Below are 24252 nucleotides of genomic sequence, written 5' to 3'. Positions count from 1 at the left end.
GTCAATGACGGTTTGTTGGGTCTCGCTCTTCCTCTTGAAGAAATACACCCACGTGTACCTTGAGTAGTCATCCACAATCACCAAGCAATACTTCCTACCTCCAAGACTATCGAAGGATGGAGGCCCAAAGAGATCCATGTGAAGGAGCTCCAAAGGCCTCTTTGAATAAATGATAGTCGTGGGAGGGTGAGCCTTCTCATGTAGCTTTCCTTCGATACAGGCACTGCAAGCATGATCTTTAGCAAAACTAACATTCGTTAGTCCACGGACATGGTCCCCCTTGAGGAGACTTTGCAAAGATCTCATATTGACATGGGCTAAATGGCGATGCCAAAGCCATCCCACATCAACTTTAGCAATTAGGCATGTCGTGGTCTTAGTGGGTCGCTCCGAAAAGTTAATCACATATAGACCGTTCTCGACATGCCCAACAAAAGCTACTTTAAGAGTCTTGCTCCACAAGAGGGCCACGGTATCGATATCAAAGAAAGTGGCAAAGCCCATGATAGCAAGTTGACGAACGGAAAGTAAATTGTATGCAAGGGACTCAACAAGCATGACCTTCTCGATCGTGAGATCATGAGAGATGACCACCTTGCCAAGTTCCAATACCTTAGAAGATGAGACGTCACCCCACTCGACATTGGTGGGCACAGATGGAACCTTGTGCACGTCCACCACCAAGTCCTTGCTTCCGGTCATATGATTTGTAGCTCCGCTATTGAGCAACCATGATCCCCCACCGGAAGCAAACACCTACAAGAGATCAATGCTTGGTTTTAGGTACCCATTTTGTAATGGGTCCTTTGATGTTAGTAACAAGGGTTTTTGGAACCCAAATAGACCATTCAATGTATTCATGAATAGAACCAACAAATTTGGCATAAACATGCCCATCACTAGCACGGCATAACACATAAGAAGGGTTAAAATTGCCGGCTTTGTTGAGAGGTGTGGCATTGCCCTTCTTGACATTGTTCTTCTTCTTCTCCTCGGGGGCACTCTCTCCCTCCCTCACAAAGGTTTGCATGAGGGGAGGAGGTCGTTTGGTCTTGTCATTCTTCTTCTTGTTCTTGGAGTCGGGCACGTACCCAACCCCTTCCTTGGCCACACCTCCCTTTTGGTTGATCAAGAGATCGTTGAGGTTCTTCTTGCCTTGTATGCAAGTCGCAAGACCTCTCTCAAGTTGCTCCTTCAACTTCGCATTTTCCTCAACAAGATGTATATGCTCACAACACGGGTTAGTAGCATTTGCATTATCAGTTAAAACCATATGAGGAAAAGTTGCTTTCTCCTTAGTTAGCTTCACTTGGAGTTGATCATGAGACTCCTTGAGACTAGCGTGAATACCCTTCAAGGCCTTGTGGGCCTTGTCAAGTATATCAAACTCCTCTTTGAGTCTAGCAAGATCAACCCCGAGTTTGGCCTTCTCGGAATTTAGCACACGAGAAACAATGAGGACATGATCATAATCTTTCTTTAACTTAGCATGATCAACGTTGTGTGACTCCTCAAGAGCCAAACGAAGACCACGCTCTTCCTCAAGAGCATTGGAAAGATCCGAAATCTCATCGGCATAGTCACGACTATGCCCTTCCATCTTAGAGATGGTGTCTTCGTGAGCCTCGATCATGTCATTGGCTTCACTAAGTTGTTCCAAGAGAGCAACAAAGTGCTTCTTAGATTTTCCGTTGAGTTTGCCCATAAAGGCCTCAAACTCGTTAGCCTCCACATTAGCTCCCTCAAGTTCATTAATGCTATCCGTCGGGGAAGGATGATTAATGATGGTAGTTTTGATGTTGGAGGTTACCTTGTTGGTGGCTTTAGCCATGAGGCACTTGGCGGTGATGCTCTCATTGGGTGAGTCAAAGAGAGACACCCGTGACGTTGTTGCAATGGCAACGGAGGCCATGGCAACCGACTCACCATCTTCATCATCGTCATCATCCTCATTGTACTCTTCTTGCACAACCAAAGCCTTGGGAGGAGTCTTCTTGGTGAAGTTGTTCTTGTTGGGGAACGACTTGGCCTTGTCCTTTCGGATGAGCTTGCCACCATTGTCTTCCCTCTTCTCATACGGGCATTCCGCAACGAAATGACTCACGTTGCCGCAATTGTACCAAGTCCTTACACGTTGCTTGCCCCTTGTGCCACTCGAGTTGCTTTTGCTAAAGTTTGGCCTTGAGTTTTTCTTGCTCCAAAATTGCCTTGAAGCAAGTGCCATGTGTTCATGATATGCATACTTCATATCTTCGGGGTTGCTCTCCTCTTCTTCCTCTTCTTCTTCTTCCACGGTGAGCTTGGCCTTCAATGCTAGGTTAGGCTTCTTTGCCCGTTGAGAACGGAGCACCGCATTGTCGGCGGTCTTGTCCAAAATGTTCATGGCCACAAACTCATCCAACACTTCGCTTGAGGTCAAAGTGTGGAAGTCCGGTCTTTGACGAATGACGGAGGACATGGCCTTGTGATAGGGCATCATTGACTTGAGGAATTTGCGCTTGATCCAATTGTCATCCGTGTCCTTGCTCCCGTGATCTCGTAGTGAGACCGCGAGTTTGGTTACTCTCCAATAAAGCTCACGAGGTTCTTCATCTTCTTTCATTGCAAACTCATCGGCCTCATCTTGTACCACTTCATAATTGGAGTGTTGAATGCTTGCACTTCCCCGGTAGAGAGAGACAACACAACGCCATGCATCTTTGGCCAAGGCAAAGGGACGAAGATGAGGTAGGTCTTCGGGTGGAATTGCATCTTGAATGATGAAGAGAGCATTCTCATTGAATTGATTATCCGCGGCTTCTCGAGGAGTGAAGTTGCTTGGATCATGCGGATAAAAACCTTCTTCAATGATTCTCCAAAGGTTAGTGTTCACATGATTTAAATGACGTTTAAAGCGGTAAACCCAAGAATCAAAGTCCTCATTTTTCACAATCTTAGGAGGAGGACTGGCATGATTCAAATGAGTGGAAGGAATCGGTCCACCATAAACAAGTGGTGGTTCCACATGGGCAAAGATGCCGGTGCCATTCTTACCACTAGAAGAAGGAGCCTTTTCACTACTAGCTTCCCCCTTGTCGGGGATAGCATCCGTCACCTTGTTGGCGGGATCACCCACTTTCAACAGTGCGGTGGATAGTTTAAGCCCCTCAAGAAATTTAGTAAACATGCTCTCAACTTCGGTCGTCATGGAGGTTTTCAATGTCTCCAAGGCAACATTGAACTCCTCACGAGAGACCGAGGTTCCCCCATCGCCCGTAGACGAGATAGGATTCACACCAGAGTGTTCCTCCGCACCGTCTACGGTATCAACCATACTCTTTGGATGGTAAAGTCCTTAATAAAGAGACGAGGCTCTGATACCAATTGAAAGGATCGATATGGTTGACTAGAGGGGGGTGGTGAATAGGCAACTAACAATTTTTAGCTTTTCTTTAGCAATTTAAACTTTGCATCAAAGTAGGTTGTCTAGATATGCAACTAGATGAGCAACCTATATGATGCAACACGAATAGGAACACAAGCAAGCAAGATATATGAAACAAATAAGCTACACAAGTAAAGGCATGAGATAACCAAGAGTGGAGACGGTGGAGACGAGGATGTGTTGCCGAAGTTCCTTCCCTTTGAGAGGAAGTACGTCTCCGTTGGAGCGGTGTGGAGGCACAATGCTCCCCAAGAAGCCACTAGGGCCACCGTAATCTCCTCACGCCCTCACACAATGCGAGATGCCGTGATTCCACTATTGGTGTCCTTGGAGGCGGCGACCGAACCTTTACAAACGAGGTTGGGGCAATCTCCACAACTCAATTGGAGGCTCCCAATGACACCACGAAGCTTCACCACAATGGACTATGGCTTCGCGGTGACCTCAACCGTCTAGGATGCTCAAACACCCAAGAGTAACAAGATCCGCAAGGGATTAGTAGGGGGGAATCAAATATCTCTTGGTGGAAGTGTAGATCGGGGTCTTCTCAACCACTCCCGAGCAAATCAATAAGTTTGGTTGGCTAGGGAGTGAGATCGGGCGAAAATGGAGCTTGGAGAAATAATGAAGCTTTAATGGTGAAAGAGGTAAGTCAACGGGGAAGAAGGAGACCCCTTATATAGTGTGTGGAAAAGATCCAACCGTTACCCACCAACCAGCCCGCAGCCAGCGGTACTACCGCGCCTGGCCAGTGGTACTACCGCAAGGCCGCGCGGTACTACTGCTTGCAACCAAGCGGTACTACCGTACCGACCCACGGTACTGCCGCGACCCTAGCACAGAAACAGACGCACATAAGCTGGGGGCGGTACTTCCGCACGCGCGGTACTACCGCGCCCCCCATGCGGTACTACCGCAAGGCAAAAGTCCCAGCCAAGGGGAAGGGAAACTTCCGTGCCTACTTCCGCAAAAAAACGGAAGTAGCAAAAACCCGACACAGTAGTACTGTCGAGGGGCGGTACTACTGCCTGACCGCATAGCACGGTACTACCGCACGGCGAAAGCGGTACTACCGCGGCAGGTGCGGATGTAAAAAATTGTTAGTTGCCTACAGTACTACCATTGATCCAGGGGCAGTACTACCGCAACCACAACAGCAGCCAGTTACAGGAGGCAGGAAAACGGATGAAGCTCCAAGGAAGAAGGAGGGGATAAAAGGAGACGTGTACGTGATGATTCCACCCAAACCTTTCCAATGTGGACCCCCTCTTAATAGTACGGCTTTCCTACGACTCAAATCCACCAAAAAGAAACGTAGAAAAGATGCCGTCTTCGTCAGTCTTCGAGGGGCACCCAATCATCTTGTGCCTAGCAAAGAAGTGTCTAGAATACTCATGGCACACGATTTGTCCGCAAATGCGTTGTCATCAATCACCAAAACACTTAGGGATAAATATGTCCTTACAAGAAGCCCGGCTCCGCAACCCTAGTCTCGATCGATTGCGTGACTGGCATCGATGCAACATGTACGTCCGCCTGTTTGTGATGAAACGAGGCTTGGGCCTCCAGCTGGGCCTCGCCCGAACCTGAAAGACCCACGACCATCGTTCCATATGGCGTAACATCCAAACCAGGTCCACGACCCAATAGCATATTCAAATGAGCCCGTCTGGCTGCTCGAACAGTACTCGCCGATCTCGCCACCGGCGATCTTGGCGGCAGCGGTGGCCGGCTAAACTTTCCATTCTTCTTCTTTCTCGTAACCATAGTCCAATTGTCCGGCAAAAATTGTGACAAGGTCACCGGTTCTCTCATTACCTTAGGGATCGGTCCGATCCATGGCTTCATGGCCGGCTTGGAATTTTCAAATTTAGAACGACGCCAAACGATCTTACTCATGGGCTCCGGCGATGGCAGCGGACCGACACCCGACGAGGCCATGACTCTGGTGGGTGCATGACACTCCGCTTGGTCTTCGTCATCGCTCTCCAGAAGCGCCCAAAACCGTCCTCCCAGGCATGCCTGGATCGGCTCCGTCAGAACAATCATCTCCGATGCCTTCGGTCGTACGACAATCTGCACACACTCGCCAACAACTATGTCATAATCATCAAGTTTGAAATGAAGACCTACCTCAATCATCTCTCCGTCTGGAAGATACTCGCCGGCGAGGACGTCGTTCTCCAGATCGAGAAGAACCATCCATCTAGAATGAGGGGTGAATCGAAGCCGCCCTTCGATCCAGCCGCCCGGATCCATCCCGATGGAGAACGAAGCGCGCCATTGCATCCACCGCCGCTCCTCCTGCCCGATCTGACGCTGTGGATCATCACAGTCCCCCCCGATCCCGTAGACCCCTCCTTTATCTCCGACGGCGCCTCCGCAGATGTATTAGGAGATCGTGAACGGACCGGGTTTGACCCCCTAGCGCAGCGATGCGGTGAGGATGAGGGTGAGGGTGACGGCGGTGAGATTCCGGTCACTTCAGGCGACCTGGTCTCCGCCTCTCCCTCTCTCATCGTTTCATGTGCGCGTCCATCACGTTCAGATTAAGATGGCCTGCAACTCTCCGATTTAACTTCGAAAAAATATGAGCAAACAAGATTCTCTTGTAGCTCTACGTTTCGAAAGGGATCCTTGTAATCCTTCCAAGAACGTCTAGACATGTGGCTAGCTAGCTTACATGTGACATGTAAATATTTCCATGAATCTGGTATGTGACAACTAGTCTGAACCTACTGTAACACTAGGTTTTATACTGGAGAATTAGTTGATGGTTTTAACTTTGTGATGTATCTGCAGTTCTTCCATATGGATAGGCATCATACATCGGTCGATTATAATACAATCAGAAGTCCCAGTACAATTGACAAAGATAACGAGAAATAGATAATGTACATATACAAATTGATTGATTGTTTTGATACAAAATAATTAGATGCTATTAATCAATGCTCTGATTGCAGATTAGTCACAACTTTCTTCTCGATGCTGAAATATTGATCACTGACAATCGTCGAGTGGACCATTGCCGAGGGTTCCCCAAGTAAGCTTTCCATCTCTTCAGGGTTCTGTTGCACCCATGGATGATGCATCACCTTCCTCAGCCTGTCGAGCTTCTCTGCGACTTCCTTCATTGATGGCCTGTTCTCACCGGACATCTCCAAACAATGCTTTGCCAGCTCCGCAATCTCCTCAAGAATCTCCATGTCGTCCTCGTCCTTGATCCCATCATCCAAGATAACCTCAAGCCTATTCTCCTTCATCACAGACATAAACATCATTGATAGGCTCTTCTCCTGCCCAAGGGCATCGAGATTAAATGGCTTCTTGCATGTGAGCAGCTCCAGAAGAACAACACCAAAGCTGTACACGTCACTCTTGTCTGTCAACTGACATGTTTGCATGTATTCTGGGTCGAGGTACCCACAAGTTCCTTGCACAAGTGTGACAAACTGGGACTCGTCGGTTGGTGCAAGGATGGAGGCGCCAAAGTCGGAGACTTTAGCTTTGTGGTTATCGTCGAGAAGAATGTTGGATGATTTAACATCACCATGGAGAATCGGAGTCGAAGCCCCCGAATGAAGGTAGGAGAGTGCCTCGGCAGAGTCGTGGGCGATGTCCAAGCGAGTGGCCAATGAGATGCGCCAGCCATGGTTGCTGTGGATGAGGTCAAAGAGCGTGCCATTTGGGACGAACTCGTACACCAGCATGGGGACTTCCACCTCCAGGCAACACCCGAGGAGCTTCACGACATTTCTGTGGTTGATCTGGGCTAGTATCAGCATTTCTTTGCCGAATTCTTTCTTATGTTGCTCGTCGATTGTCATGCATCTCTTGACTGCTACTTCAACATTACTCTTGAGAAGCCCCTTGTAGACAGTTCCATGGCCTCCCCGACCAATGACTTGTTTTTCACTAAACCTGTTCGTGGCTTGCTGCAATTCTTCTTCTGAGAAGATTCTGAATGCATTGCATTGCTGTGACTTCATCTCTTCAAATAATATCGTACCACCGTGCTGCCGAAAGTAGGCCAGTTTCATATTCTGTAGCTTTCTTCTCTCTTGGATCAAGCATGCACATGCTACAGCAATCACAAGGACCACAAGTCCCACACTTGCACCTGCATGATTTTTTTTCAAAACTATCATGTTTTTTGTAGCAATTTCGGAAACTATAGCGCAGAATGAAAAAAACGCAAAACTAGTAGCCCGTCGGCCAGGAGTGGGCCGAAAAGGGAGTTTTCGGCCAGGGTGTGGCCGAAGTAGGCTTTTCGGCCGCGCTTGGGCCGAAAACTCGCTGTTGGCGGGGGCCCGGCCGAAAATAGTAGCTTCGGTTGCTACGCGGCCGAACTGGGCCGTTTTCGGCCCACAGGTGACTGAAGCTGGCCTTTTCGGCCAGGCTTCGACCAAAGACCTTTTCGGCCAGGCTTCGACCGAAAAGGTGCGGCTAAGCACCGTCGTTCGCCCCTGCGCCTGTTCTTCGTTTCCCTTTCTCTCTCTCTCAGTTCTTCTCTGTAGAACTCCCCCCCGCGCCGATCTCCTCCATTTGCCACACATTTACAAATCCAACCCACAGAATCGGTAGATCATAGCAATCTCCACCGGCCTACGGTGTTATTTTTTGCTATGGTATAGTTTTTGATGTGTTTGGAGAGGAGCAGCCATGGTGGGGAGGAGGAGCCATGGTGGAGAGGAGGATGGGTTGGTGGTGGTGACTAGTAGCAGCAGCTGCAGAGGAGGAGGTGGTGAGGAGGAGGAGCAGGTTGGGGGCTGACCGGAGTTGAACCTCCGGTCGTCGGGGGCGGCGTTGTCGTTCTCCGGTGGTGCAAGTACTTTGCGAGGTGGCCGGTGTCGCTGAGTCAAAGAGAGAAGCAAGAAGCGGACACACACTTCGAAGGTATAATCACGTCGTCACAAATATTATGTAAATATTAGCGCATAGTTCGTCTAGCGGATAATATTAGTGTTCGTTGTGAATTTCAGTGTTAATTTAATTTAGGAGGCATTTTAACGCATAGTTCGTGTAGCGGATAATATTAGTGTATATCGTGAATTTTAGTGTTAATATATTTTTGGAGGCATTTTAGCGCATAGTTCGTGTAGCGGATAATATTAGTGTATATTGTGAATTTTAGTGTTAATATATTTTTGGAGGCATTTTAACGCATAGTTCGTGTAGCGGATAATATTAGTGTATATTGTGATTAATATAGTTTAGTTAGTGTATATAAGTCATAGTGTGAAATTTAGTGTTAATATATTTTTGGAGGCATTTTAGCGCATAGTTCGTTGTGATTAATGAGAAGATGGCAATGTCTGACAGGTGAAAATGTCTGAATCAGTAAATCTGAATGTTTACTACGGCGCTGGTAATGTTCGATATAATGAGTTGGGGGTTGATCTTAGCGAGTTTAAAAATGGCGTCATAACACTAGCTGACCCGGACAGACTGGACATTAGACAGTTGAAGTACTGGTTGACAACTAGTTTCGGTCTGGATCCTGAAGTATGTTCCGTCAGTATTCATGCATTGTGGACCAAATCTTGTAAAAATGTCAAGTGGGAGTTGATGCCAGTAGATAGGAGCCAGCATTGGTTGTCCCTGTTAAGACGCTGCCGAGACCGAAGAATCCACCCATATGCACTTGTGCAACCTGTGCCGAAGGAGGAGAATACCGTACAACTCCACAGGGGGTATGAACCCGGCCAAGGCAGTGAAGTGGCTAACGAGATTGTTTTATCCGGGTCACAGCCACAAGATGTGGATGCTAGCCAACCGGAGAAAGAGTCAGAGTACGTGCCACACAATGTTTGTGGTCCTGATACTGGGCAGAGTAGCCAGTCGATAATATTAGCTGTTTCTGGTTTTGCTGATGGGGATGAGGAAGGGGATGAAATGCAGAGGGTGATGGAGGAAGAGGACGAGGATGGATTGGTGGAGGAACTGGATTCTGAAAATTCTGAGGATGAAGTTGAGGTACCGATTCCTTCTGCATGGGAGCAGGACATATCCACCGGCCTTACGGTGAACGATGGCCATGAGACTCCATGGCAGTATAATCTGAACCAAGTACAAATAGGGGCTATGTTTGATACAAAGAAAAAATTGAAGTATGCGGTGATAAAGTGGGCTATGTCTACACAGAGGGTTTTCAAGACACACATATCAAGTCCAACAAACTATACCGTGAAATGTGTTGTAACAGGTTGTCCTGGGAAGGTGCACGGTCACGTGCCGAAGTATGACATCCACTGGGTTGTCACCATTGTCGTCCCACATAATTGTGTGAGGACGAACCTGCTGGTGAAGCATCCGAACCTGACTTCAAGTCTCATTGCGCAACTCATGTATACTGAGATAGTAGAGAAGAAAGATATGGAAGCAAAACACATCCAGACAGCAGTGAAGGTCAGATGGAATTATGTCATTCCTTATGGGAAGGCTTGGAGGGCTAAGCAGAAGGCTATGGAGGAAAGGTTTGGGACGTTCTTCGACTCATATGATAATGTTGTCCGTCTCCTGGGCATACTGAAGGAGAGGAATCCCGGCACTTATGTGAATGTACAACACATGAGGTTGCTGAGTATACCAGATTTCAAGGTGTTGAAACGAGTGTTCTTCTCATTTGCTATGTGCATCGAAGCTTTCCGGCATTGTCCTCCTGTTATGTTTGTGGATGGTACATTCCTGACTGGTCAGTATAGAGGGCAAATCCTGACTGCTATTGGTGTGGACGGGAACAATCAAATCATCCCACTTGCCATGGCATTTGTGGAGGGTGAGAACTTTCTCAGCTGGGTTTGGTTCTTCCGCCAAGTGAAAATTGCCATCGTGAAGGACCGACCAAACGTGTGTGTCATTCATGACAGACATGCTGGTATATTGAAGGCCGTGAAGACACTTCGGAATCCAGCAGATGACGAACCAACACCTTGGAGGGACTTGCAGAGCCGGTGGTGCATGCGCCATCTTGGGGCTAATTTTTTGTCACAGTTCAAGAACAAGCGGTTGATGAACTTGTTCAAAAAATTATGCAAGCAGAGCCAGCAGCGGAAATATGAATTTATTTGGTCAAAACTAGATGAGTTTACTAAGAAGCAGGTCCGTGCAAGGAAGAAAATGGAAGAAGATCAGGTTAAATTAGCAGCACTCATCGCGGAGCTAGAGGAGCCAGTTGGTCTTTGTGACTTGCCAGCAATTGACCCTCCTAATACTAAGAGAAAGAAGGGAAGGGCAATAAAGAATTTTTCTGAGTGGATAGAGAAAGAGCCTCGAATGAATTGGTCTTTGCTGCATGACACACATGGAGCTAGGTATGGCCACATGACAACCAATCTTGCAGAGGTGTATAACTTTGTGCTGAGAGGGAATAGAGCATTGCCACTCACCGCTATTGTGGAGGCTGTATTCCATGGCACTTTGAGATATTTCAGAGAAAGGCACGAGTTAGCAAAGAAGCATATTGAAGATAATCAGAACACACCTTATTGTAGCCGTGTAATGGAATACATGGCAAAGAAGATAGAGAAAGCAAAGAAGCACAGTGTCAGACTCATAGGGAATCAAGAAAGGAGGTATGAGGTTCAGCTTCCTACCGATGGTTTTGGTTCTGGAAATGAGTTGAAGACACACGAGGTAAAAATTGGAACGGAATTTCATCCAACGTGTGAGTGTACATGCAACAAACCGAAGTTGCTGCACCTACCTTGCTCTCATGTGTTGGCTGCCTGTGGCCAGATTCAGTTGGATGCTATATCCTTCGTGTCCCCATACTATTTAAAAGAGGCAGTGCTCAACACCTGGACAGGCGAGATGACAGGGTTTAGAGTCGTCGGCAATTTCAACAAGGTAAACGACGGTGAGAGAGTGTACATCCCGCATCCAGACCTTCGGCGAACAAGTAGGGGCAGACGAAAGGCCCGTCGTATCCGGAACGATATGGACCAGTCTGAAGCTGGTGGAGCAACCAAACAATGTTTGTTATGCGCGGCTTATGGGCATAGGATGAAATATTGTCCCGACCTGAACAAAGATGGTGCTTCCGCATCGACGAGTGCTTCCACATCGACGGCTGCGACAACAGGACCAAGAGGCGGGCGTGGTCGTGGCAGTCGAGGCCGAAGGGGCGGACGAGGAAGAAATAACTCACAAGCTATATAATGTGCCGTAGTGGGTTTTAATATGTAATATGTCAGGACTATGTTTTAATTTGTAATATGTGAGGACTATGTTTTAATATGTAATATGTCAGGACTATGTTTTAATATGTAATATGTCAGGACTATGTTTTAATATGTAATATGTCAGGACTATGTTTTAATATGTAATATGTCAGGACTATGTTTTAATTCGTAATATGTCAGGACTATGTTATAATTTGTAATATGTCATACTATGTTTTATTTGCATCTGTCAGGACTATGTTTTAATATGTAATATGTCAGGACTATGTTTTAATATGTAATATGTCAGGACTATGTTTTAATATGTAATATGTCAGGACTATGTTTTAATTCGTAATATGTCAGGACTATGTTATAATTTGTAATATGTCATACTATGTTTTATTTGCACCTGAGATTTGTTGTTTGAATTGCAGATATGTCTTCGTATCCGTTGCTTAATGGTAACATCGATAGAAAGCACCGGGGCGCCCTTACGGAAGCGGGAAACAACTTAGACGTGTTGGTCACTCGTACCCCAAAGACTAACTGGCTGATACACGATTCATGGGTTGATAGGTATGTGTGCATATAATGGAGACCATATAATGACTTACTATGTTTGACATACTTGTCATAACCGCTAACAATCTTTTTATTTTGTAGGTTAAGTTGGGCTGGACTTCTACCCTTGGCACGGCTGGTTGAGGGTACATTGGATGAGTGGATTGATGGTCCGGACTTAGATGAGGCAGGTGAACCATTGCAGTTACACAAGAGGCAAGTGAGACGTTTCTCTTACGACAAGTCACTCCTTACCTGCTTAGTAGATAGATGGAGACCAGAAACACATACGTTTCACTTTCCTTGGGGAGAGATGGCGCCTACTTTAAAGGATGTGTCTTACTTGTTGGGATTACCTCTGGCCGGTGCTGCCATAGGTCCCTTAGAGGCAGAATCTGGGTGGCAAGCAGCGACGCAGACCCGTTTTTTGGCTGCAGTCCCGACTGCTAGGGCTATAGACAACGATCCTCATGGACCTCTTTTTAGATGGTTGAGCCAGTTTCAGGTAACCACCACGGCCACTTAAACAAATGTTGTTTTTTAGTTGTCCGATGTTCATACAATTATTACGTTTCTATGTAGATTGTCTCGTTAGGACATCCCGACGTTGAGTTGTCGGAGGCTCAGATTGACCGGTCCCTAGAGGCATATATTCTTTGGCTATTCGGCAAGACAATGTTTACGGAGAACCACGTGACCACTGTCGAGGCACGACTCATCGGTATTGCACGAGAGATAGCTGACGCACGTTGCCCTGCGGATATTCTACAGAGGAGTTTTGGTTCTGCTGTGTTAGCGGCTACGTACAGAGGCCTGTGCAAAGCTTGCTTGTTGAAGTCTAGAAAATCTAGTCTTGTTGGATGTCCATTATTGTTGCAGCTTTGGTCATACGAGAGGTTCCCTATTGGACGACCCTATGTCTACATTGATAAACCTTTTGGTTTGGAGGACTTAGCTGGGACTTATGTGCCTGCTATCGGCGACTTACCTACTATGGGATCTGTTTGGACACGGCGAGAGGTACTTTTATATTAATTACTCCCTCCGTCCGGAAATACTTGTCATCAAAATGAATAAAAAGGAATGTATCTAGATGTATTTTAGTTCTAGATACACCCTTTTTTGTCCATTTCGATGACAAGTTTTTTTGGACGGAGGGAGTAACAATTAATTCAATTATTTCTTGCCATTTAATAGTATTACTAATGCTTATTTGTTGTCATGCACAGAGACAGTTTGTGCATACTCAGGTTAGGGGATGCTACCCGTCCTTCATGGCGCAGTTTGATAGTTTGCACGAGGATCAAGTTATTTGGGAGCCATACTCGCCTCAGGCTATATCATCGAGGTACCCAGTTGGGATTTCTGGATTGTGCACTAGAGATCGGCACTTTTGGATGACTAAGGCCAAGTTGGTGTTCGACGTGACGGTTGAGGAGATGTCTCTTCATAGGGTGATGAGACAGCTCGGTCTATATCAACAGCCTGAGATTCCAGATATTCCAGACTTGCCAGACCACGTGCACAAGTAAGTACTAATACTATTTTAGTTGGCAGCTCTGCATTCATAATATACCTAATCATGTATCGCGCATGTCAATCTCAGGGACAGTCGCCTAGGAGGAAACAAGTCCATGGCTTATTGGCTTGAGAGCATTACCCCTTACGTTGACGAATGGACTACCGCTGCGACAAATATCTGGGGTGAGGTTCGGCCCTTTAACTGGGAAATGTTCGGGTTGTATCTGCAGCGTTACCGGCATACAACAAGGATCTACTTGGTTCCATCAGCTGCTCCTGATCAGATCGAAACCCCTCTCACCAGCGATATGTACCCAACTGCCTCTGTTGTGGGAACCAGACACCACGCGGTAAATGCCTTGGTTCTCATATGTTAAGTCTTTTGTTAATCTGGACATATTCGCTTGGTTGTCTATTCGTGGTGTCTATCATACAACGAGCATATAATTGGTTCATTCTTTGTGTACAGGGTGACTTGACAGTACAGGCGCGAGAGGAGGTTTCCGCTTTAATGCGGCGCTTTCAGAGGGGAGAAACTATCCCACCGTGAGAGGGCGTCTCATGGTTGGGGCGTCTTGATGACAAGCTACGCGGGATTTACGCAGCTGTTACGTGTAGACGGACTTCGGATGTTGCACTTCCTCCTCCAGCACATCGTCCGCCACGTCCCTCTGTACAACATTCAGAACCACGACCCTCTGTGCACCGTTCAGAACCACGACCCTCTGTGCACCGTGCAGAACCTCATCCTTCACAGCCAGGGAGATCTTCCTGGCATGAGCCACCTCCTTCACAGCCAGGGAGCTCTTCCTGGCATGATCCACCTCCTTCACAGCCAGGGAGCTCTTCCTGGCATGAGCCACCTCCTTCACAGCTAGGGAGCGCTTACTGGCATCAGCAGATGAATCTAGGTAACACTACTCACTACATTCTTTTGAACAGTGTAGTAATCGTTCTTGCATTCTCAGCAGTCACTGATGCTTACTGGTGGTGCTTCGTTCATGCATTCGTATCAATTTTACTTTACCGCAGGCGGCAACCAGTCGCAGCCGTTCATGCATTCAGAGCAGTCACCGATCCTTAGTGGTGGTGCTTCGTACTTTGAGGGCGACCGCGAGGATGATGACCAAGCTACAAACATTTATGGCTTCTCGCAGACAGTGTTTCACACTCCACCACCACCACCGACGCAGGAGACACAGACCGTGACAGACGAGGTTAACTATGGTCGTGGTTATCGCGAGCCTCGTCCACCGCCTCAGCGCTTATCGCCTTCGGGTCCTCGCCCGAGGAAGACCCAGACTCGTCGTCGTCCCCCGCAGTGATATGCTTATCTATCTATGTATGACTCATTATCTATGTTAGTTTCAGACTATTCGCAGCTGTGTGTCAGTATTTATGTATGAGACATGCTTCATGTATGTGTTACTATCGCACTTGCTTCTATGTGATCAGGAGACATATATTGTTTTATGTATGCGAGAGACATATTACTATTAATTCGCATTCTTATTTCAGTTACATTTCCAAATAGACTACAACCGATAATTAAGATACAACTTGTGCAATACATCTTACATACTACAAAATGAAATTCAGATAGAACATAATGCCCTACAATAATAAAATACAAACTAATAATGCAAATACATCTGAATGAAACGGTACAACTGGAATACATCTTACATACTACATGAAGTCATCATCGTCATCCTCCGTTGATGCAGCCCTCTTGCCCTTCGACGATGCGCTCCTCTTGCCCTTCGTCGATGCAGAACTCTTGCCCTTGGTCGATACAAAACTCTTGCCCTTCGCGGATGCAGAACTCTTTCCTTTGGACGATGCAGAACTCTTGCCCTTCGACGATGCAGAACCCGGAAGCGGTGGCATGAAGATATCATCGTCGTCCTCGCTCTCCTCAGTCCATAAAAATGGATGCTTTTCTGCAGTCCTTTTGAAAGTTTCACTCTTCGGCTCCACCACCTTCTTCCACCTTTCATGCAACCTAAGAAGTTCTTGACGTACCTCCTCATAGGTCCTTTCAGGCCACCCAGGCCTACGTAGTTGGTGAGCCAACTCATTCATTATGGTGTCACTACCGGTGAGTTCGTCCCATGGAACTATCCTATTGTCCATCCTGAAATCGGTAGCTAGACTCAGCAGAGTGCTGCTCATCTCAGGGTGAAAACTAGGATCGAATGGATAATGGGACATCTCGACTACACTACACTGGAATGCTTATCCACCTCCGCCTGAAGGGGGTTTTATAGATATAGAGGAGAAAATGGCGGGAAAGAATAACTGCGGTATGGCGGGAAAGGGTTGGCGGGAAGGGATTGGCGGGCAAATAAGGCGGGAAGGGATTGGCGGGAAAATAAGGCGGGAACGGATTGGCGGGAAAATAAGGCGGGAAGGGGTTGGCGGGAAACGGGTGGCGGGAAGGGGTGGGCGGGAAACGGGTGGCAACAGAATACAATTCAGCATGAGCCATGCAACTTCGGCCTAGGGATGACCAAAAAGTGACTTTTCGGCCTAGACTTGACCAAAAAGTCTATTTCGGTCTAAGTGTGGGCGAAAAGTACTACTTTGGCCTAGCTCTGGCCGAAAAGTACTACTTCGGCCTAGCTCTGGCCGAAAAGTACTACTTCGGCCAAAGAATGGCCGACGGGCTACTAGTTTTGGTTTTTTTGCATTACGTCCTATAGTTTCTGAAATTGCTACAAAAAACATGATAGTTTTGAAAAAACATCCACCTGCATGAGGTATTTGTTCGAGATGAATTAATTCCCATGTGTAGTGGCCACTTAAAAGTATTATATATTGTTGAAGAGAAATTGAAAACACCAATTACTCCCACCTATGGCACATGTATATTGTTTTGAACATAGACACACGATCATTTTGGACATAATAATTATACAGGGCATATTTTGAGCATCATTTTGTATGAAAATATGTTTTTTAATAAACTCTATGCATCATAATAGTATGTTCCATAATGAATCTAGTACTATAAATTTTATGTTATAGTAAAAATTTCAGTAGTGATGGCCAAACTTTATAATGTTTGATTGGTAAAAAGACAATCATATATATATTTGCGAACAGAGAGACTAGAAATTTGGCCAAACACGACTTGCTTCTAAAGAAAATAAATAATTGCCCGCAAGTGATGTTAGTTTGGTCCTCACGATACAGTACACACGAGCTTACCTACAACAGGCATTGCCTGAAAACGGGAAGGCTTCTTTTGAATTGGCACGCAAACGGCATTCGTCATATAATTCCCTGGATGGCATGAGCAGCTGTAGTTTCCCGGCGTGTTCTTGCATATACCATCGCCACAAGGATTGGTAGGGCGCCCGCACTCATCGATATCTGGAACCAAACAATTGTTTGTAGTTTTAAACAGTGTATACAATTGATTCTTATGTGAGGTCATTGTCAATGCACAAGGAAGAGTAAAAGTGAAGGAACCTTGGCATCCACCGGCGAGGTAAGGGTTGCCTTCATACCCATCAGAGCACTTGCAGCGATAACCTGGCTTGTGGGTGGTGGAATCAACACACGCACTGTGGTTGCTGACACATGCGTAGGAACTTGTGTTCTTCTTAGCGTCCACACAAGCCGATTCTGCTATTTGCCAGTTCAGGACAATAGGAACTTTGCCCTTGTATGTATCATAAAACACTGTGGATTTGACATAGCTAGTTTTGAAGTTGAAAGCTGCTTTTTCCATCACCGTTATGTAGCTGCAGGTGATGTCTTGTGAAGTCTTTGTGGTGTTGTAGTTTTCGTTGAAATAACCATTATAATATTGTATGCCTTTCGGGACATCGGCTTGGCAGCAACCGGCGCCAGAACATGTACCATCCTCCAGGGGTGCGCCCTCGCAGGTGGAGACGCAACCTATTACATACTGCACGTGGAAAATGTATATGTGAAGTCTTGAGCCAAACTTACACTACTAGTGAGGGGATAATGTCCTATGTCTTAATTTTATTTTATATTATAACTGGTGGAAGTTCTAGCTGAGACCGTATTGGAATAGCCTGAATGAACTGGAGTTTAACAAGAAGCTCTTTTTTTGCAGGGGTGTTTAATAAGAAGTTGTATGAATATCTACACTTGAAGAGAATATGCCACAATTATAGGATACCCCGCGTGTTGCTATGGGAATTGGTTTGGATACATTTCAGTGATATTTGTTTGTATAGACATGAATACTAGGATTAATAAAAGAAGGCCAAAAGTAAAAATACATATAATTATTGTATAGTTATGAAGTATCTATTGAATATGACTAGCAAAATATAACTAAAATACACATAATATTCATATAATTATAAATTATTTATTGAATATAAGTAGCATAATATAATGAACATGCATAGAATAATTGTATAATTATAAATTATTTATTAAACATGACTAGCAAAATATAATTAAATTATATATAATTCTTATATAATTAATAAATTATTTATTATATATAAGTATCATAAAATAATGAAATGTATTGTATGATTATAAATTATTTATAGAATATAAGTGGCATAATATAATTAAAACATTTGATCCTTTTTCCATGGTTGCATGTTGAGGTGACCCTTTTTCCATGCATGATTGGATGCAATATATTTTAGTGATATTTGATTATATAAACATGAATATTTGGATGGATGCTATAAGGCTAAAAGTAAAAAATACATGCAATTGATTATTCTATAATTATAAGTATTTATTGAATATAAGTAGCATAATATAATTGTACATATAATTATTGTATAATTATTTTATAATTATAAAGTATTCATTTAATATAAGTAATACTACGCTCTTATATTATGGGACGGAGGGAGTATAATATAATTTAAATATTTGAGCCTTTTTGCATGCATTGTTGCTTGTTGAGATGAGTGTTTTTCCATGCATGGTTGGATGTTCAGGTGGCCTAGTTGTACGTTGAGATAATTTTTTTTATTTTGAGACGAAAACGTTGAGATAAATATGTTAGTGGAATAAACTACTTAGTTTTTATTTAAGTTACCGGGAGAACGACTAAAATTCCATTACGGAAGAAGCCGATAGCTGAAACTGTTCGGTTTACTGAAGGGAAACCGAACGAAAACGTGTACAAATGACACACCACACCTATCTAAACTAGGTCTAAAGCACTACAAGATATACAAAAGCACCATGAGGCCTATCAAACACAATAGAAACAAAAAGTACAACGTCGATAATAGTGGTTGCCATATATTTCAATGATATTTGGTTACACAAACATGAATATTTCCATTAATAATATAAGGCTGAAAGTAAAAAATACATATAATTAATTACTCTATAATTATATAGTACTTATTGAATATAGGTAGCACAATATAGTTAAAATGCATATAATTATTAAGTTTTTATTGAATTAAGTAGCATAATCTAATTAAAGCATTTGAACCTTTTGGCATACATAGTTGCATGTTGTGGTGGGTCTTTTCTCATGCATGATTGTACGTTAAACTGACATAGTTGCATGTTGAGAAAAGTATGTTAGTGGGGATCTAGACGATACCTCGCACGCTGTTGCAGATTTTTTTGTAATATATTTCAATCAAAACTGAAAATACAAATTATTTGCTTGTTTGATTATTGTATAGTTATATATTTTTTAATAAGAAAAAAGTCTATTTTACTACCCTGAACAAAGTTGGTGGTTCACATTACCCCCTGATCTTTATTTCGGTTCCCTTTACTGTTGGGGAACGTAGTAATTTTAAAAAAATTCCTACACACACGCAAGATCATGGTGATGCATAGCAACGAGATGGGAGAGTGTTGTCTACGTACCCTCGTAGACCGAAGCGGAAGCGTTGATGCAACGTAGAGGAAGTAGTCGTACGTCTTTCCGGTCCAACCGATCCAAGCACCGTTACTCCGGTACCTCCGAGTTCTTGGCACACGTTCAGCTCGATGACGCTCCCCGGGCTCCGATCCAGCAAAGCTTCGGGGAGGAGTTCCGTCAGCACGACGGCGTGGTGACGATCTTGATGTTCAACCGTCGCAGGGCTTCGCCTAAGCACCGCTACAATATGACCGAGGTGTAATATCGTGGAGGGGGGGCACCGCACACGGCTAAGGAACGATCACGAAAATCAACTTGTGTGTCTATGGGGTGCCCCCTGCCCCCGTACATAAAGGAGTGGAGGAGGGGAGGGCCGGCCCTCTCTATGGCGCGCCCTAGGGGAGTCCTACTCCCATCGGGAGTAGGATTCCCCTTTTCCTAGTCCAACTAGGAGTCCTTCCATGTAGTAGGAGTAGGAGACAAAGAAGGGGAAGAGGGAAGAGAAAGAAGGAGGGGGCGCAGCCCCTCCCCCTAGTCCAATTCGGACTAGGCCTTGGGGGGGCGCGCGGCCTGCCTCTCCCTCTCTCCTAAAGCCCAATAAGGCCCATATACTTTTTCTCCCGTATTCCCGTAACTCCCCGGTACTCCGAAAAATACCCGAACCACTCGGAACCTTTCCGATGTCCGAATATAGTCGTCCAATATATCGATCTTTACGTCTCGACCATTTCGAGACTCCTCGTCATGTCCCCGATCTCATCCGGGACTCCGAACTCCTTCGGTACATCAAAACTCATAAACTCATAATATAACTGTCATCGAAACCTTAAGCGTGCGGACCCTACGGGTTCGAGAACAATGTAGACATGACCGAGACACGTCTCCGGTCAATAACCAATAGCGGAACCTGGATGCTCATATTGGCTCCTACATATTCTACGAAGATCTTTATCGGTCAGACCGCATAACAACATACGTTGTTCCCTTTGTCATCGGTATGTTACTTGCCCGAGATTCGATCGCCGGTATCTCAATACCTAGTTCAATCTCGTTACCGGCAAGTCTCTTTACTCGTTTCGTAATACATCATCTCGCATCTAACTCATTAGTTGCAATGCTTGCAAGGCTTATGTGATGTGCATTACCGAGAGGGCCCAGAGATACCTCTCCGACAATCGGAGTGACAAATCCTAATCTCGAAATACGCCAACCCAACATGTACCTTTGGAGACACCTGTAGAGCTCCTTTATAATCACCCAGTTACGTTGTGACATTTGGTAGCACACAAAGTGTTCCTCTAGTAAACGGGAGTTGCATAATCTCATAGTCATAGGAACATGTATAAGTCATGAAGAAAGCAATAGCAATATACTAAATGATCGGGTGCTAAGCTAATGGAATGGGTCATGTCAATCAGATCATTCAACTAATGATGTGATCCCGTTAATCAAATAACAACTCTTTGTCCATGGTTAGGAAACATAACCATCTTTGATTAACGAGCTAGTCAAGTAGAGGCATACTAGTGACACTCTGTTTGTCTATGTATTCACACATGTATTATGTTTCCGGTTAATACAATTCTAACATCAATAATAAACATTTATCATGATATAAGGAAATAAATAATAACTTTATTATTGCCTCTAGGGCATATTTCCTTCATTTACCCCCTGAACAATCCCAAACCGGACAAAAGACCCCTTTGGGTGGTTTGTCTCAACATGCAGCTGATGTGGCGTTGGTCAATGGTGGTTTTGACCTGCGGGTGGGGCCACGAGGATTAACTTAAGTGAAACAGGAAATTAGCCCATGGTTAATTAGGAAATGGGACCCGCTTGGCAGTGACTCAGGGGGCGCTCGGTGAGGAAATTAGCCCTCAAGGCGGTGCTTGATGTCAAGCAGGTCGCGGCGGAGGTTGTCGTCAGTGGGGAACCACGCGTCGATGGCCAGGAACTCATGGGCTGCGGTGGCGGCGGCTGCGAGGTCGTTGGCTGCCAGGGCGTGGCGCGCAGCGTCAAGCGCGCGGGAATAGTCGAGCGCGGCCTCGACACGGGCGAGGGCGGACTCGGCGCGCGAGTGCGCCGCATCAAGGTGGCGGATGCGGGAGGAGAGCACCTCGGTGAGCGCGGCGGTGGAGGAGGATGACTCCCTGAGCGCGGTGGCGTTGGAGGCGGCGAGCGGGAGGAACGGCGGGGCAGAGTGGAGCAGGGAGGCAGCCGCACGGTCGAGGTCGGGGCGGTGGGCGAGGAGCGCGTTGAGGCGGGCGTCGAGGGCGCGCTGGTAGGCGATGCACTCGTGGAGCAGGCGGGTCGCGGCGCCGACGTCGGTGAGGTCGCGGAGGGCGGCGAGGGAGGCCGGGTCGCCGAAGTCCAGGGACGGGGCGGCGTTGGCAGACGCGTCGACCGCCGCGGATGAGTCCGGGCGAGGGGAACGCGGGGTGGGCGCGGCGGACGGCACGACCATGGATGCCGGGGGGCAGGGTGGATCTCAGTGAGTTCAGATGTGCGGGAAGGGAGAGGGAAGAGAAGGGAGAAAGGAGAAGCAGGGCGTCAGGGCAGCAGCTTGGAACTCTGACGGTCGCCAGCGTCATCCAGATGCGGCGGGGTCGCGCGCGGTGCTCGGATGGAGGCAGCTGCGATGGGAGGCTCGAGAGGAGCTCCTCTGTCTCAACCCAGCGTGACGAGGGAGACTCGCCTGCAGGTCAAAACCGCCCATTGACCATTCCCACGTCAGCAATCAGTCAAGTCAAACCATCCAGGGACTGATTTTGTCCGGTATGAAATTGTTCAGGGGGTAAAAAGAACCGAAATAAAGATCAGGGTTTTATGTGAACCACCAACTTTGTTCAGGGTAGTAAAATGGACTTTTTTTCTTTTAATAAATATAAATATTAGAATAGAAAATTATCGTGCATGTTTGCATGTTGAGGTGACATTTTTTTCCTATGTATTGTTGCATGTTGAGGTGGGCCTTTCGAAAAAGTAGAGACTACATCCAACTTCGGTGCACCCACGGAGTGAATAGTAAATTCAAAAAAATAGAAAAAAGAATCATAAAATTCTGAAACTTCGTGAATGTAATTATAAGCAAATGTTTTAGGAGCTTGCAAAGTTTGGTCAAACCGTGAGCTTCCATGTAATCTCGGCACTGGTCTCTTCATTTAGGTGAACTTCCTAAAGGCCACCCCAAAGCTCGACGAACTGGAATGAGGTGAAAGCTTGGCCTGGGCTTATGCATGTCAACATCGACGCTTGGAGCGACTTCACCTCGGTCAAAGAATGGTGGCTATCCATGATCGTCGCAACGGCAATGTGAGGAAGTGGCATGACATACTCTATTTATGCTAGTCTCGGGGGAAATTTGAAATGAGAGAAACACAAGAGTTTTTAGAAGTGTTTCGTCTATGCCAACTGTAATCGCTATTAAGATAAAATCGGAGGCCAAATAGTGGGGGCTTGCGGGCGATATACATTTGAGATACGTGATGCCGTGAGAGCACATGATCCTGACCTACATCAGGTACTACGAACCGGAAGGTCACTTACAAAGAGATAAATATTAGAGTTAATTACTGGAATTTTTTGGGGCTATTGTTGCTCACGAGGGTGAGAACACCTTAAGGGTCTAAAAACGAGGCTTAAAAGAGATCGAAGACATGGAAGCTATCGGTCTACACAACGTGAACGTATCTCACTTGCTGGAGACCAACAAAGCCTTCTCTGAGCTGAATGTTAAGAACGGGGCTACGGACGTCCACCTGGTGGAATCGGTAGCTAGGACGAATGCATACAAGCTCGCGAAGCATAGGTAAACTATCTAAAAACATCGCATAAAAGGTTTAGTATTTTTTTAAGTTAGCATGTCATTTCTCATTTGCCTGGTTATTATAAACAGCACTTTGTTCCGGGTAGGTTTTGCACCCTGGAAATTAATTTTAAAAAGCCTGATTCTCCAAACATTTTCACCCGGATCAATTCAATATTATGAGAAATCCAAGTACTTACAGAAGAGTTTTAAAAGAAGTACTTACAGAAGAGCTGATCATATAAGCCAGAGTATTGCACCCGATGACGACAACCGTATTATCCACCTCCGATATCCAGAAAGGTGTCTCGGTGAGGTTCAACCGCGCATTTCTGTACATCATAGTGCGATTTGCTGGGAAATAGCACTGCCACGAGATCCCCTTGGAGTTCATCGTTGCCTTGCCGTTAGCCAAGGAGATCTTAGCCACCTCGAACATCCCACCAGAGAGGCTTCTTCTTTTTTTCTGCGGGGACCAGAGAGGCTTCTTGACACCTTCCACGGTCGTGCAGTTCAGCTTAAAGCCGTTGTGCAACGCGCACTGCTCGCCGATGCCGAACGGGAACGGGATGTCGACGTCGCCGCACTTCGCCGGGCAGCCGGGACGATGGCCTGCCGGTACAACGGCCGTGGCCACCACCCAAATCCCTAAAAGGCTGAGGAAAATATAGCCAGAAAGAAGAAACCGAGAATACCCCAGCTTCATCATTGCAGGCGCCGGTGAACGGGTAGGTGTGGATGCTCCTGAGCTCCTAGCTGATGACCATGGTGTTACCGTGGGGCTACAACTAAACAGATGAACACCAACAGTTTCCGAATGAGAGGAAATTTGTGCAGTAGCAGAGGTTGTAAAGACATAGGTAAATAGGAACGAATCCTTGACTTTATAGACTTGATTGCAAGTTGTGTAAGGCCAACTTCAATGCGC

General features: G+C 46.0%; 1 protein-coding gene across 1 annotated transcript; it reads right to left on the bottom strand.

Annotated features, from left to right (window-relative positions):
• Positions 1-6372: 6372 nt before the first annotated feature.
• LOC125507122 (wall-associated receptor kinase 3-like) lies at positions 6373-24033 on the bottom strand. Its single transcript, XM_048671809.1, has 4 exons — positions 23551-24033; positions 17152-17593; positions 16888-17052; positions 6373-7547 (listed from the first exon to the last, which is right to left on the bottom strand). The coding sequence occupies exons 1-4, from the start codon at positions 24031-24033 to the stop codon at positions 6373-6375; spliced, it is 2265 nt and encodes a 754-aa protein (XP_048527766.1).
• Positions 24034-24252: the final 219 nt, after the last annotated feature.

This window comes from Triticum urartu, chromosome 5, assembly GCF_003073215.2.
Source record: "Triticum urartu cultivar G1812 chromosome 5, Tu2.1, whole genome shotgun sequence".
Lineage (NCBI taxonomy): Eukaryota > Viridiplantae > Streptophyta > Magnoliopsida > Poales > Poaceae > Triticum > Triticum urartu.
The sequence above is the reverse complement of the archived record's forward strand: the minus strand, read 5'-3'. Positions and strand labels throughout refer to the sequence as shown.

Excerpts from the sequence above, each read along its gene's own strand:
- LOC125507122 (XM_048671809.1), bottom strand. The coding sequence starts at position 24,033 with ATGATGAAGCTGGGGTATTCTCGGTTTCTTCTTTCTGGCTATATTTTC. Across the intron at positions 17,594-23,550 it reads CTTATATGATCAGCTCTTCT|TATGTAATAGGTTGCGTCTC; the intron begins GTAAGTACTTCT and ends TTCCACGTGCAG. Across the intron at positions 17,053-17,151 it reads CCTCGCCGGTGGATGCCAAG|ATATCGATGAGTGCGGGCGC; the intron begins GTTCCTTCACTT and ends GTTTGGTTCCAG.